Source organism: Balaenoptera borealis (genome assembly GCF_965194805.1).
Source record: "Balaenoptera borealis genome assembly, chromosome: 16".
Classification (NCBI taxonomy): domain Eukaryota; kingdom Metazoa; phylum Chordata; class Mammalia; order Artiodactyla; family Balaenopteridae; genus Balaenoptera; species Balaenoptera borealis.
The window spans coordinates 24,562,301-24,574,824 of record NC_138872.1 but is presented as its reverse complement, the minus strand read 5'-3'; the positions used below and the strand labels follow the sequence as shown (position 1 = coordinate 24,574,824).

General features: G+C 37.6%; 1 protein-coding gene across 8 annotated transcripts in view; it reads right to left on the bottom strand.

Moving 5' to 3' along the window:
* The window catches only part of GSS (glutathione synthetase), a 38,046-nt gene that overhangs the window by 21,987 nt on the left and 3,535 nt on the right, over positions 1-12,524 (bottom strand). The window contains exon 3 of one of the 8 annotated variants that reach the window (XM_082358890.1): positions 12,206-12,283. The exons of the other annotated variants lie outside the window; for them this stretch is intronic. Within the exon in view, the coding sequence (XP_082215016.1) occupies positions 12,206-12,283 (78 nt within the window). The remainder of the gene's footprint in view (positions 1-12,205; positions 12,284-12,524) is intronic. 8 annotated transcript variants of the gene reach the window in all.

Here is a 12,524-nt window from a genome sequence, read left to right as displayed (position 1 = left end):
AACTCAATTTCATTTCTTTTTATGGCTGAGTAATATTCCATTGTATATATGTACCACATCTTCTTTATCCATTCATCTGTCGATGAACACTTAGGTTGCTTTTTGAATTATGGTTTTCTCAGGGTATATACCCAGTAGTGGGATTGTTGGGTCATATGGTAGCTCTATTTTTAGTTTTTCAAGGAACCTCCATACTGTTCTCCACAGTGGCTGTATCAATTTATATTCCCACCAACAGTGCAAGAGGGTTCCCTTTTCTCCACACCCTCTCCAGCATTTATTGTTTGTAGATTTTTTGATGATGGCCATTCTGACAGGTGTGAGGTGATACCTCATTGCGGTTTTGATTTGTATTTCTCTAATGATTAGTGATGTTGAGCATCCTTTCATGTGTTTGTTGGCAATCTGCATATCTTCTTTGGAGAAATGTCTATTTAGGTCTTCTGCCCATTTTTGGATTGGGTTGTTTGTTTTTTTGATATTGAGCTGCATGAGCTGCTTGTAAATTTTGGAGATTAATCCTTTGTCAGTTGCTTCATTTGCAAATATTTTCTCCCATTCTGAGAGTTGTCTTTTCATCTTATTTATGTTTTCCTTTGCTGTGCAAAAGCTTTTAAGTTTCATTAGGTCTCATTTGTTTATTTTTGTTTTTATTTCCATTTCTCTAGGAGGTGGGTCAAAAAGGATCTTGCTGTGATTTATGTCATACAGTTTTATGCCTATGTTTTCCTCTAAGAGTTTTATACTGTCTGGCCTTATATTTAGGTCTTTAATCCATTTTGAGTTTATTTTTGTGTGTGGTGTTAGGAAGTGTTCTAATTTCATTCTTTTACATGTAGCTGTCCAGTTTTCCCAGCACCAGTTATTGAAGAGGATGTCTTTTCTCCATTGTATATTCTTTTATCCATTGTATATTCATTTTGTATATTTTATCAAAAATACGGTGACCATATGTGCATGGGTTTATCTCTGGGCTTTCTATCCTCTTCCACTGATCTATATTTCTGTTTTTGTGCCGGTACCATATTGTCTTGATTACTGTAGCTTTGTAGTATAGTCTGAAGTCCAGGAGCCTGATTCCTCCAGCTCCATTTTTCTTTCTCAAGATTGCTTTGGCTATTTGGGGTCTTTTGTGTTTCCATACAAATTGTGAAATTTTTTGTTCTAGTTCTGTGAAAAATGCCATTGGTAGTTTGACAGGGATTGCATTGAATCTGTAGATTGCTTTGGGTAGTATTGTCATTTTCCCTATGTTGATTCTTCCAATCCAAGAACATGGTATATCTCTCCAGCTGTTGGTATCGTCTTTAATTTAATTTCTTTCATCAGTGTCTTATAGTTTTCTGCATACCGGTCTTTTGTGTCCTTAGGTAGGTTTATTCTTAGGCATTGTATTCTTTTTGTTGCAATGGTAAATGGGAGTGTTTCCTTAATTTCTCTTTCAGATTTTTCATCATTAGTGTATAGGAATGTAAGAGATTTCTGTGCATTAATTTTGTATCCTGCTACTCTACCAAATTTATTGATTAGCTCTAGTAGTTTTCTGGTAGAGTCTTTAGGATTCTCTATGTATAGTATCATGTCATCTGCAAACAGTGACATTTTTACATCTTCTTTTCCGATTTGGATTTCTTTTATTTCTTTTTCTTCTCTGATTGCCGTGGCTAGGACTTCCAAAACCATGTTGCATAATAGTGTTGAGAGTGGGCATCCTTCTGTTGTGCCCGATCTTAGAGGAAATGCTTTCAGTTTTTCACCATTGAGAATGATGTTTGCTGTGGGTTTGTCATATATGGCCTTCATTATATTGAGGTAGGTTCCCTCTATGCCCACTTTCTGGAGAGTTTTTTACAATAAATGGTGTTGAATTTTGCCAAAAGCTTTTTCTGTATCTGTTGAGATGATCATATGGTTTTTATTCTTCAATTTGTTAATATCGTGTATCACATTGATTGATGTGCATATACTGAAGAATCCTTGCATCCCTGGGATAAATCTCGCTTGATCATGGTGTATGATCCTTTTAATGTGTTTTTGGATTCTGTTTGATAGTATTTTGTTGAGGATTTTTGCATCTATATTCATCAGAGATATTGGTCTGTAATTTTCTTTTTTTGTAGTATCTTTGTCCGGTTTTGGTATCAGGGTGATGGTGACATCATAGAATGAGTTTCGGAGTGTTCCTCCCTCTGCTATATTTTGGAAGAGTTTGAGAAGGATAGGTGTTAGATCTTCTCTAAATGTTTGATAGAATTCGCCTGTGAAGCCATCTGGTGCTGGGCTTTTGTTTGTTGGAAGATTTTTTTTTTTAATTTTTATTTATTTATTTATTTATGGCTGTGTTGGGTCTTCGTTTCTGTGTGAGGGCTTTCTGTAGTTGCGGCAAGTGGGGGCCACTCTTCATCGCAGTGCGCGGGCCTCTCCCTATCGCGGCCTCTGTTTTTGTGGAGCACAGGCTCCAGACGCGCGGGCTCAGTAATTGTGGCTCACGGGCCTAGTTGCTCTGCAGCATGTGGGATCTTCCCGGACCAGGGCTCGAACCCGTGTCCCCTGCATTGGCAGGCAGACTCCCAACCACTGCGCCACAAGTGAAGCCCTGTTGGAAGATTTTTAATCACTGTCTCAATTTCAGTGCTTGTGATTGGTCTGTTTACGTTTTCTATTTCTTCCTGGTTGAGTCTCAAAAGGTTGTGCTTTTCTAAGAATTTGTCCATTTCTTCGTGGTTGTCCATTTTATTGACATATAGTTGCTTGTAGTAATCTCTCATGATCCTTTGTATTTCTGCAGTGTCAGTTGTTACTTCTCCTTTTTCATTTCTAATTCTATTGATTTGAGTCTTCTCCCTTTTTTTCTTGATAAGTCTGGCTAATGGCTTATCAATTTTGTTTATCTTCTCAAAGAACCAGCTTTTAGTTTTATTGACCTTTCCTACTGTTTTCTTTGTTTCTATTTCATTTATTTCTGTTCTGATCTTTATGATTTCCTTCCTTCTGCTAACTTTGGGGTTTTTTTGTTCTTCTTTCTCTAATTGCTTTAGGTGTAAGGTTAGGTTGTTTATTTGAGCTGTTTCTTGTTCCTTGAGGTAGGATTGTATTGCTATAAACTTCCCTCTTAGAACTGCTTTTGCTGCATTCCGTAGGTTTTGGGTCATCATGTTTCCATTGTCTTTCATTTCTAGGTATTTTTTGATTTCCTCTTTGATTTCTTCAGTGATCTCACGGTTATTTAGTAGTGTGTTGTTTAGCCTCCATGTGTTTGTATTTTTTACAGATTTTTTCCTGTAATTGATATCTAGTCTCATAGCGTTGTGGTTGGAAAAGTTACTTGATATGATTTCAATTTTCTTAAATTTACCAAGGCTTGATTTGTGACCCAAGATATGATCTATCCTGGAGGATTTTCCATGAGCACTTGAGAAGAAAGTGTATTCTGTTGTTTTTGGATGGAATGTCCTATAAATATCAATTAAGTCCATCTTGTTTAATGTATCACTTAAAGCTTGTGTTTCCTTATTTATTTTCATTTTGGATGATCTGTCCGTTGGTGAAAGTGGGGTGTTAAAGTCCCCTACTATGATTGTGGTACTGTTGATTTCCCCTTTTATGGCTGTTAGCATTTGCCTTATGTATTGAGGTGCTCCTATTTTGGGTGCATAAATATTTACAATTGTTATAACTTCTTCTTGGATTGATCCCTTGATCATTATGTAGTGTCCTTCTTTGTCTCTTGTAATCATCTTTATTTTAAAGTCTATTTTGTCTGATATGAGAATTGCTACTGCAGGTTTCTTTTGATTTCCATTTGCATGGAATATCTTTTTCCATCCCCTCACTTTCAGTCTGTATGTGTCCCTAGGTCTGAAGTGGGTCTCTTGTAGACAGCATATATATGGGTCTTGTTTTTGTATCCATTCAGCCAGTCTGTGTCTTTTGGTTGGAGCAATTTAATCGATTTACATTTAAGGTAATTATTGATATGTATGTTCCTATTACCATTTTCTTAATTGTTTTGGGTTTGTTATTGTAGGTCTTTTCCTTCTCTTGTGTTTCCCACTTAGAGAAGTTCCTTTAGCATTTATTGTAGAGCTGGTTTGGTGGTGCTGAATTCTCTTAGCTTTTGCTTGTCTGTAAAGTTTTAATTTCTCCACTGAATCTGAATGAGATCCCTGCTGGATAGAGTAATCTTGGTTGTAGGTTTTTCCCTTTCATCACTTTAATATGTCCTGCCACTCCCTTCTGGCTTGCAGAGTTTCTGCTGAAAGATCAGCTGTTAACCTTATGGGGATTCCCTTGTATGTTATTTGTTGTTTTTCCCTTGCTGCTTTTAATATTTTTTCTTTGTATTTAATTTTTGATAGTTTCATTAATATGTGTCTTGGCATGTTTCTCCTTGGATTTATCCTGTATGGGACTCTCTGGGCTTCCCAGGCTTGATTGAGTATTTCCTTTCCCATATTAGGGAAGTTTTCAACTATAATCTGTTCAAATATTTTCTCAGTCCCTTTTTTTTTCTCTTCTTCTTCTGGGACCCCTATAATTTGAATGTTGGTGTGTTTAATGTTGTCCCAGAGGTCTCTGAGACTGTCCTCAATTCTTTTTATTCTTTTTTCTTTATTCTGCTCTGTGGTAGTTATTTCCACTATTTTTTTTAAAAATAAGTTTATTTATTTATTTATTTTTGGTTGTGTTAGGTCTTCATTGCTTTGCACGGGCTCTCTCCAGTTGCGGCGAGCGGGGGCTACTCTCTGTTGTGGTGCACGGCCTCAGTAGTAGTGGTGCACAGGCCCAGTTGCTCCACAGCATGTGGGATCCTCTGGGACCAGGGCTCGAACCCACGTCCCCCACATTGGCAGGCGGATTCCCAACCACTGCACCACCAGGGAAGTCCCTTTCCACTATTTTATCTTCCAGGTCATTTATACATTCTTCTGCCTCAGTTATTCTGGTATTGATTCCTTCTAGAGAATTTTTAATTTCATTTATTGTGTTGTTCATCATTGTTTGTTTGCTCTTAGTTCTTCTAGGTCCTTGTTAAACGTTTCTTGTATTTTCTCCATTCTATTTCCAAGATTTTGGATCATCTTTACTATCATTACTCTGAATTCTTTTTCAGGTAGACTGCCTATTTCCTCTTCATTTGTTTGTTCTGGTGGGTTTTTACCTTGCTCCTTCATCTGCTGTGTGTTCTTCTGTCTTCTCATTTTGCTTAACTTACTATGTTTGGGGTCTCCTTTTCGCAGGCTGCAGGTTCGTAGTTCCTGTTGTTTTTGGTGTCTGCCCCCAGTGGCTAAGGTTTGTTCAGTGGGTTGTGTAGGCTTCCTGGTGGAGGGGACTGGTGCCTGTGTTCTGGTGGATGAGGCTGGATCTTGTCTTTCTGGTGGGCAGGACCGCGGCCAGTGGTATGTTTTGGGGTGTCTGTGACCTTACTATGATTTTAGGCAGCCTCTCTGCTAATGGGTGGGGTTGTGTTCCTGTCTTGCTAGTTGTTTGGCATAGGGTGTACAGCACTGTAGCTTGCTGGTCATTGAGTGGAGCTGGGTCTTAGCATTGAGATGGAGATCTCTGGGAGTGCTTTTGCCATTTGATATTACGTGGAGCCAGGAGGTCTCTGGTGGACCAATGTCCTGAACTCGGCTCTCCCACCTCAGAGGCACAGGCCTGACTCCTGGCCGGAGCACCAAGACCCTGTCAGCCACATGGCTCAGAAGAAAAGGGAGAAAAAAGAAAGAAAGAGAAAAATAAAATAAAATAAAATAAAATGAAATGAAGTTATTAAAATAAAAAAAAAATTAAAAATTAAAAAATTTTTAAAAAAAGAAAAAAAAAAGGAAGAAGAGAGCAACCAAACCAAAAAACAAATCCACCAATGATAACAAGCGCTAAAAACTATACTAAGAAAAAAAATGAGAAACAAAAACGGACAGACAGAGCCCTAGGACAAATGGTAAAAGCAAAGCTATACAGACAAAATCACACAAAGAAGAATACACATACACACTCACAAAAAGAGAAAAAGGAAAAAATATATATATATCTTTTGGGAAGTCTGAGGTCTTCTGCCAGTGTTCAGTAGGTGTTCTGTGGGAGTTGTTCCACATGTAGATGTATTTCTGATGTACTTGTGGGGAGGGAGGTGATCTCCATGTCTTACTCCTCCGCCATCTTGAAGGTCTCTCTCATTCTTTTTAATGGCTGTATAGTATTCCATTCTTTGTATATACCATAATTTATTGAATCTAGCCTTCTATTATGAACATCAAGGTGGTTTCCTTTGTTTCCTCCATTACACCTCGATGTTTCAGTGAACATCCTAGAATATACATTCTAGGTATTTTGTGTGTGAGAAGGTTCATAAATTGTAAATTTCTAAAAGTAGAAATGTCAGGTAATTAATGTAAATCCAATTAAAATTTTCTAAATAATTCCCAAATTGCCATCCTCAGCATCAATTTAAGACAAAATTAAGGAAGGGTGTTTGTGAGAGTAAGGTTTTTTTTAGCTTGAAGCCTTTAGGAGTTAGAGTGGGAAATATTGCACATATGTAAGGGGTGACTTAATACGCTGAGTGCATGTGTGAAAACTGCAGGGGTATTTCCTTGGTTTTAAAGCTCAGAACTCTGACTCCTCCAACAAATCCCATTTGGCATGAAAAACTCCCAAAGAGTTTTTCTGTTAAGACTTCCTTCTGCTTCTGTCCACGTGACTCATTATGCCTGCTTGGATTTGGGATCAATAGTATAGCGCTGTTCTCTGCTGTCCATAGGCTAAAGGCTGAAACACATTCTTTTCACTTGCAATAGACACACAGAGTCATATTCTTCTATTATAAGAAAAACTATAGCACATGCATGACAATAAACACTCAGCTTCACAGCCAGGAAAACAATACAACAGAGAGTGATAGAAGTAAGAACTCCTACCTTATCTAAAGGGGGCAGTCATAACTCCACTCTAGCCAATTGCTGCCATGCAGGAAAGTGAGCCAGGATTGCTAACTGACCTGATTTTTCAAGATAAGCTGGGTATCTAGAGTTTTTTTTTTTTAATTTCATGATTTTAAAAAATGTTGAATAAACAAAATAAGAAATGAAAGAGGAGAAATAACAACTGATACCACAGAGATATAAAAAATCATAAGAGAATACTATGAACAGTCATATGCCAACAAATTGGGCAACCTAGAAGAAACAGACAAATTTCTTGAAATATACAGCCTGCCAAGACTGAATCAAGAAGAAACAACTTGAACAGAGCAATCACTAGAAGTGAAATTGAATTTGTAATAAAAATACTCCCAGCAAACAGAAGTCCAAGACTGGATGGCTTCACAGGGAAAGTCCACCAAACATATAAAGAAGAACAAATATCTATCCTTCTCAAACTATTCCAAAAAACTGAAGAGACGGGAGCACTCCCAAATTCATTCTATGAGGCCACCATTACACTGATACCAAAACCAGACAAAGACACTACAAATAAAGAAAATTACAGGCCAATATCTTTGATGAATATAGATGCAAAAATTCTCAACAAAATATTATCAAACTGGATCCAACAATACATAAAAAGGATCATACACCATGATCAAGCTGGATTTATTCCAGGGTCGCAAGGATGGTTCTACATTAACAAATCAATCAATGTGATACACTACATTAACAAAAGGAAGGATAAAAATCACATGACCATCTCAATAGACACAGAAAACGCATTTCACAAAATTTAACATCCATTCATGATAAAAACTCATCAAAGTGGGTATACAGGGAACATACCTCAACATAATAAAGGCCATTTACGACAGACCCACAGCCAACGTAATACTCAACAATGAAAAGCTGAAACCCTTCTTGCTAAATTCAGGAACAAGTATGCCCACTCTCACAGTTTCTATTTGACCTAGTATTGGAAGTCCTACCCACAGCCATCAGACAAGAAAAAGAAATAAAAGGTATCCAAATTGGAAGTGAAGAGGTAAAACTATCACTATTTGCAGACGACATGATACGCTATATGGAGAACCCTAAAGTCTCCACCCCAAAACTATTAGAACTAATAAATGAATTCAGCAAGATAGCAGGATACAAGATTAATATACAGAAATCTGTTGCATTTCTACATACTAATAATGAAATATCAGAAAGAGAAAGTAAAAAACAATCCTGTTCAAAATCTCAAAAAAATAAAATCCCTAGCAATAAATTTAACCAAAAAGGTAAAAGACTTATACTCTAAAAACTATAAAAACATTGATGAAGGGAACTGAAGATGATTCAAAGAAATGGAAAGATAGCCCATCCTCTTAGATTGGAAGAATTAATATTGTTAAAATGGCCATACTACCCAAAGCAACCTACAGATTTAATGCAATCCCTATCAAAACACCCATGACATTTTTCACAGAACTAGAACAAATAATCCTAAAATTTATATGGAACCATAAAAGACCCTGAATTGCAAAGCAATCCTGAGAAAAAAGAACAAAGCTGGAGGTATAACCCTCTCAGACTTCAGACTATACTACAAAGCTAGAGTAATCAAAACAGCATAGTATTGGCACAAAAACAGACACATAGATCAATGGAACAGAATACAGAGCCCAGAAATAAACCCATGCACCTATGGTCAATTAATCTACCACAAAGGAAGCAGGAATATGCAATGAAGAAAAGACAGTCTCTTCAATAAGTGGTGCTGGGAAAACTGGACAGCCAAATGTAAAACAATGAGATTAGAACATTCCCTCATACCATATTCAAAAATAAACTCAAAATGGTTTAAAAACCTACATGTAAGACCTGAAACCATAAAATTCCTAGAAGAGAATGCAGGTGGCACACTCTTTGACATAACACAAAACGAAAAGACAACCTACGGAATGGTAGAAGATATTTGCAAATGATGCGACTGACACGGGGTTAATATCCAAAATATACAAACAACTCATATAACTCAGTATCAAAAAAACAAACAACCCAATCAAAAAATGGGCAGAAAACCAGAATAGACATTTCTTCAAAGAAGGCATACAGATGGCTAACAGGCACATGAAAAGATGCTCAAGATTGCTAACTAGAGAAGTGCAAATCAAAACTACAATGAGATATCACTTCACACCTGTCAGAATGGCTATCATCAAAAAGACTATAAATAACAAATGTTGGAGAGGATGTGAAGAAAAGGGAACCCTCGTACACTGTTGGTGGGAATGTAAATTGTTTCAGCCAGTATAGAAAACAGTACGGAGGTTACTCAAAAAACTGAAAACAGAACTACCATATGATCCAGCAATTCCATTCCTGGCTATATATCCGAAGAAAATGAAAACACTAATTCAGAAACATACACCTTAATGTTCACAGCAGTACTATTTATAATAGCCAAGATATGGAATTAACCTAAGTATCCATCAACAGATGAACGGATAAAGAAGACATGGTATATATATTCAATGGAATACTACTCAGCAATAAAAAAGGACGAAATTCTGCCATTTGCAACAAAGTGGAGGGTATTATGCTTAGTGAAATAAGTCAGTATGATATCAGCATACTGTATCATATCACTTATTTATAGAATCTAAAAAATAATACAAATGAATGTATATGCAAAACAGATTCACAGATATAGAAAACAAAGGGGTTTCTATATGTGGTTACCAAAGGGGGGAGGGACAAATTAGGGGTATGGGATTAACAGAAACAAACTACTATATATAAAATAGATAAGCAACAAGAATATACTGTATAGCACAGGTAATTATATCCATTCCCTTGTAATAACCTATAATGGAGTATAATCTGCAAAAATACTGAATCACTATGCTGTACACCTGAAACTAACATAATATTGTAAATCAACTGTACTTCAATTAAAAAAAATGTTGGCTCTGACTTTTTAAAGACAATCTGGTGAAAAAACTGTTAACAGTGCTTGCCTCTGGGGAGGGAAAACCATTACTGGAGGAAGGACTTATTCTACACTGAATATCCTTTTGAATTTTGTACCCTGGTCATGTATTTTAAAAAATAAATGAACTCTCTAAACACTGCAGGAGCCAACTATTTAATCTGCACGTGGCTGGTCTGTAGGCCTGATCTACAGGATAAAGTTCACACTCTTCTTCTGCCCAGTACCCAAAGCCTCTTGGCTGTCTGACTTTGGCCTGACTCTTTCCCACTATATCCACTTATGTCCCCTGCATTCAGCTGCATTCTCTTGAACATGTTTTGCCTTTTCCTTCTTTGGGGCCTCTGCTATGCTGTTCCTTTCTGCAATTTGTCTTTTAAGATATAATTCAAATACTACTAATGAATTGATCCTTCTTCCAGGTGTCCTATACAGTATCCTGGGAGAGGCAGTAAAAAATGTAATTTCAGAGCATGGACTCAGGAGGTAAACTCCTTGGATTTGAATTCTGGCTCTGCCAATTATACCACCATTTAAATGACCTCTGGAAAGTTACTTAACTTCTCTGGGCCTTGGTTTCCTCATCTCTGCTGTGGTGAGGATTAAATGAGTTAGAGATTCCAAAATGTTTAGAATAGTGCCTGGCAGGTAGTAAATACTCAATAAATGATAGCTAATATTGTGTAGTAGGTGGCCTATATTTCCTCATAGGACTGACATTATTATTTTTTTAAAGACTTTTTTTGATGTGGACCATTTTTAAAGTCTTTATTGAATTTGTTACAATACTGCTTCTGTTTTATGTTTTGGTTTTTTGGCCACGAGGCATGTGGTATCTTAGCTCCCCGACCAGGGATCGAACCCATACCCCCTACATTGGAGGGTGAAGTCTTAACCAGTGGACCACCACGGAAGTCTCCAGAACTGACATTATTTAATTTTGTCTTGTGGTACATTCTCCAACTAGACCATGAGCTCCAGAGGTCAGAGCCTCTGGCTGACTCACCTGTGTCTTCAGTGCCTAGAATGGCCGGGCATAGAACAGGCACCTGGTAAAGATTTGGAATGAAATCCCCCACACATACATACACATACACACACTTCCTGTCTTTTTTCTCTGGACTGGAAATCTCACTGAGGACTGTGCCTTTTCTAGGCTCCACTGACTTCCAGAAGGACAATGTGTTGGACCTGCACACAATACCTATTGATTAACAGAAGAAATAAAATCTCGGAGTGGAAGGTGCTTCATTATGGGTTCACACAAGAAGTTCACAAAATCTGAAGTTCACAAACCATGCAATTATATTCCCAAAGCCAGAAGCAGACTTTTTATAGCATCAGCCTACCTTAGGTGACAGCCATTCTCATTCACTTGGGCCTCAGTAAACAGTTATTGAGTTTGAACTCTCTATCAGGCCCTTAACTAGGTTCTGGGCACACAGAGACAAAAGAGTATGTGGCTTGTTAAAAAAAGTATGTGGCTTGGGACTTCCCTGGTGGTGCAGTGGTTAAGAATCCACCTGCCAATGCAGGGGACACGGGTTCGACCCCTGGCCCAGGAGGATCCCACATGCCGTGGAGCAACTAAGCCCGTGCGCTACAACTACTGAGCCTGTGAGCCACAACTACTGAGCCCGTGTACCACAACTACGGAAGCCCACGAGCCTAGAGCCCATGCTCCGCAACAAGAGAAGCCACCACAATGAGAAACCCGCGCACCACAACGAAGAGTAGCCCCCGCTCACCGCAACTAGAGAAAGCCTGCGTGCAGCAACGAAGAACCAACGCAGCCATAAATAAATAAATAAATAAATAAATAAATAAATTTGTTTAAAAAAAAGTATGTGGCTTAGTTACTAATGTGGATAATCATATGGTATATATTAAGGCTAGAAGAGCTTGTCTAATATGCTTCTTTGTGTAAAAAATGGGGAAAAGGAATATATACGTATTTTCTTGTTATGAGTAAACTAGCTAAAAGAATAAACAAGAATACTAAAACACAGGTTGCCTTCAGGGTGGGAGAACTGAGTGGCTAGGGAATGTGGAAGGGAGGGTTAAACTGTAAACTCTTATACCCTTTGAATTTTGAAGCCTGAAAATGTCTTACTTAGTCACAAAATTAAAAGTTTTTCTTTTTTAAAGGATAAGATTTTTTAAAGATGTGGTTTAGACTAAGCAGTTCTACTTTTATGTATCAACCTTAGAGAAACACTCATACAGGGGCCCAAACAGGCATGTATGTGGACGTTCCCTGTAGGGCTATTTGTAGTCATAAAACATTAGAAATCACCAGAATAGCCGTCAGTAGAGGAAAGCTAAACTGTGATCCATTCACACTTGGAATCCTATGCATCAGAATGAAGCTGACCTTTATGGAAGGAGTTGGAAAGAGTTCTAAGACAGATTGTTAAATGAAAAGAAAACAAAAATATATCACAGCATAATATATATCATCCAATTTAGCTTTTAAAAACTATATACAGTTGACCCTTGAACAACTGCACAAGTTGTGGGTTTGAACTGCACAAGTCCACTTATACGCAGATTTTTTTCAGGAGTAAATACTACAGTACTATGCAATCTGAGGTTGGTTGAATCCATGGATGCTG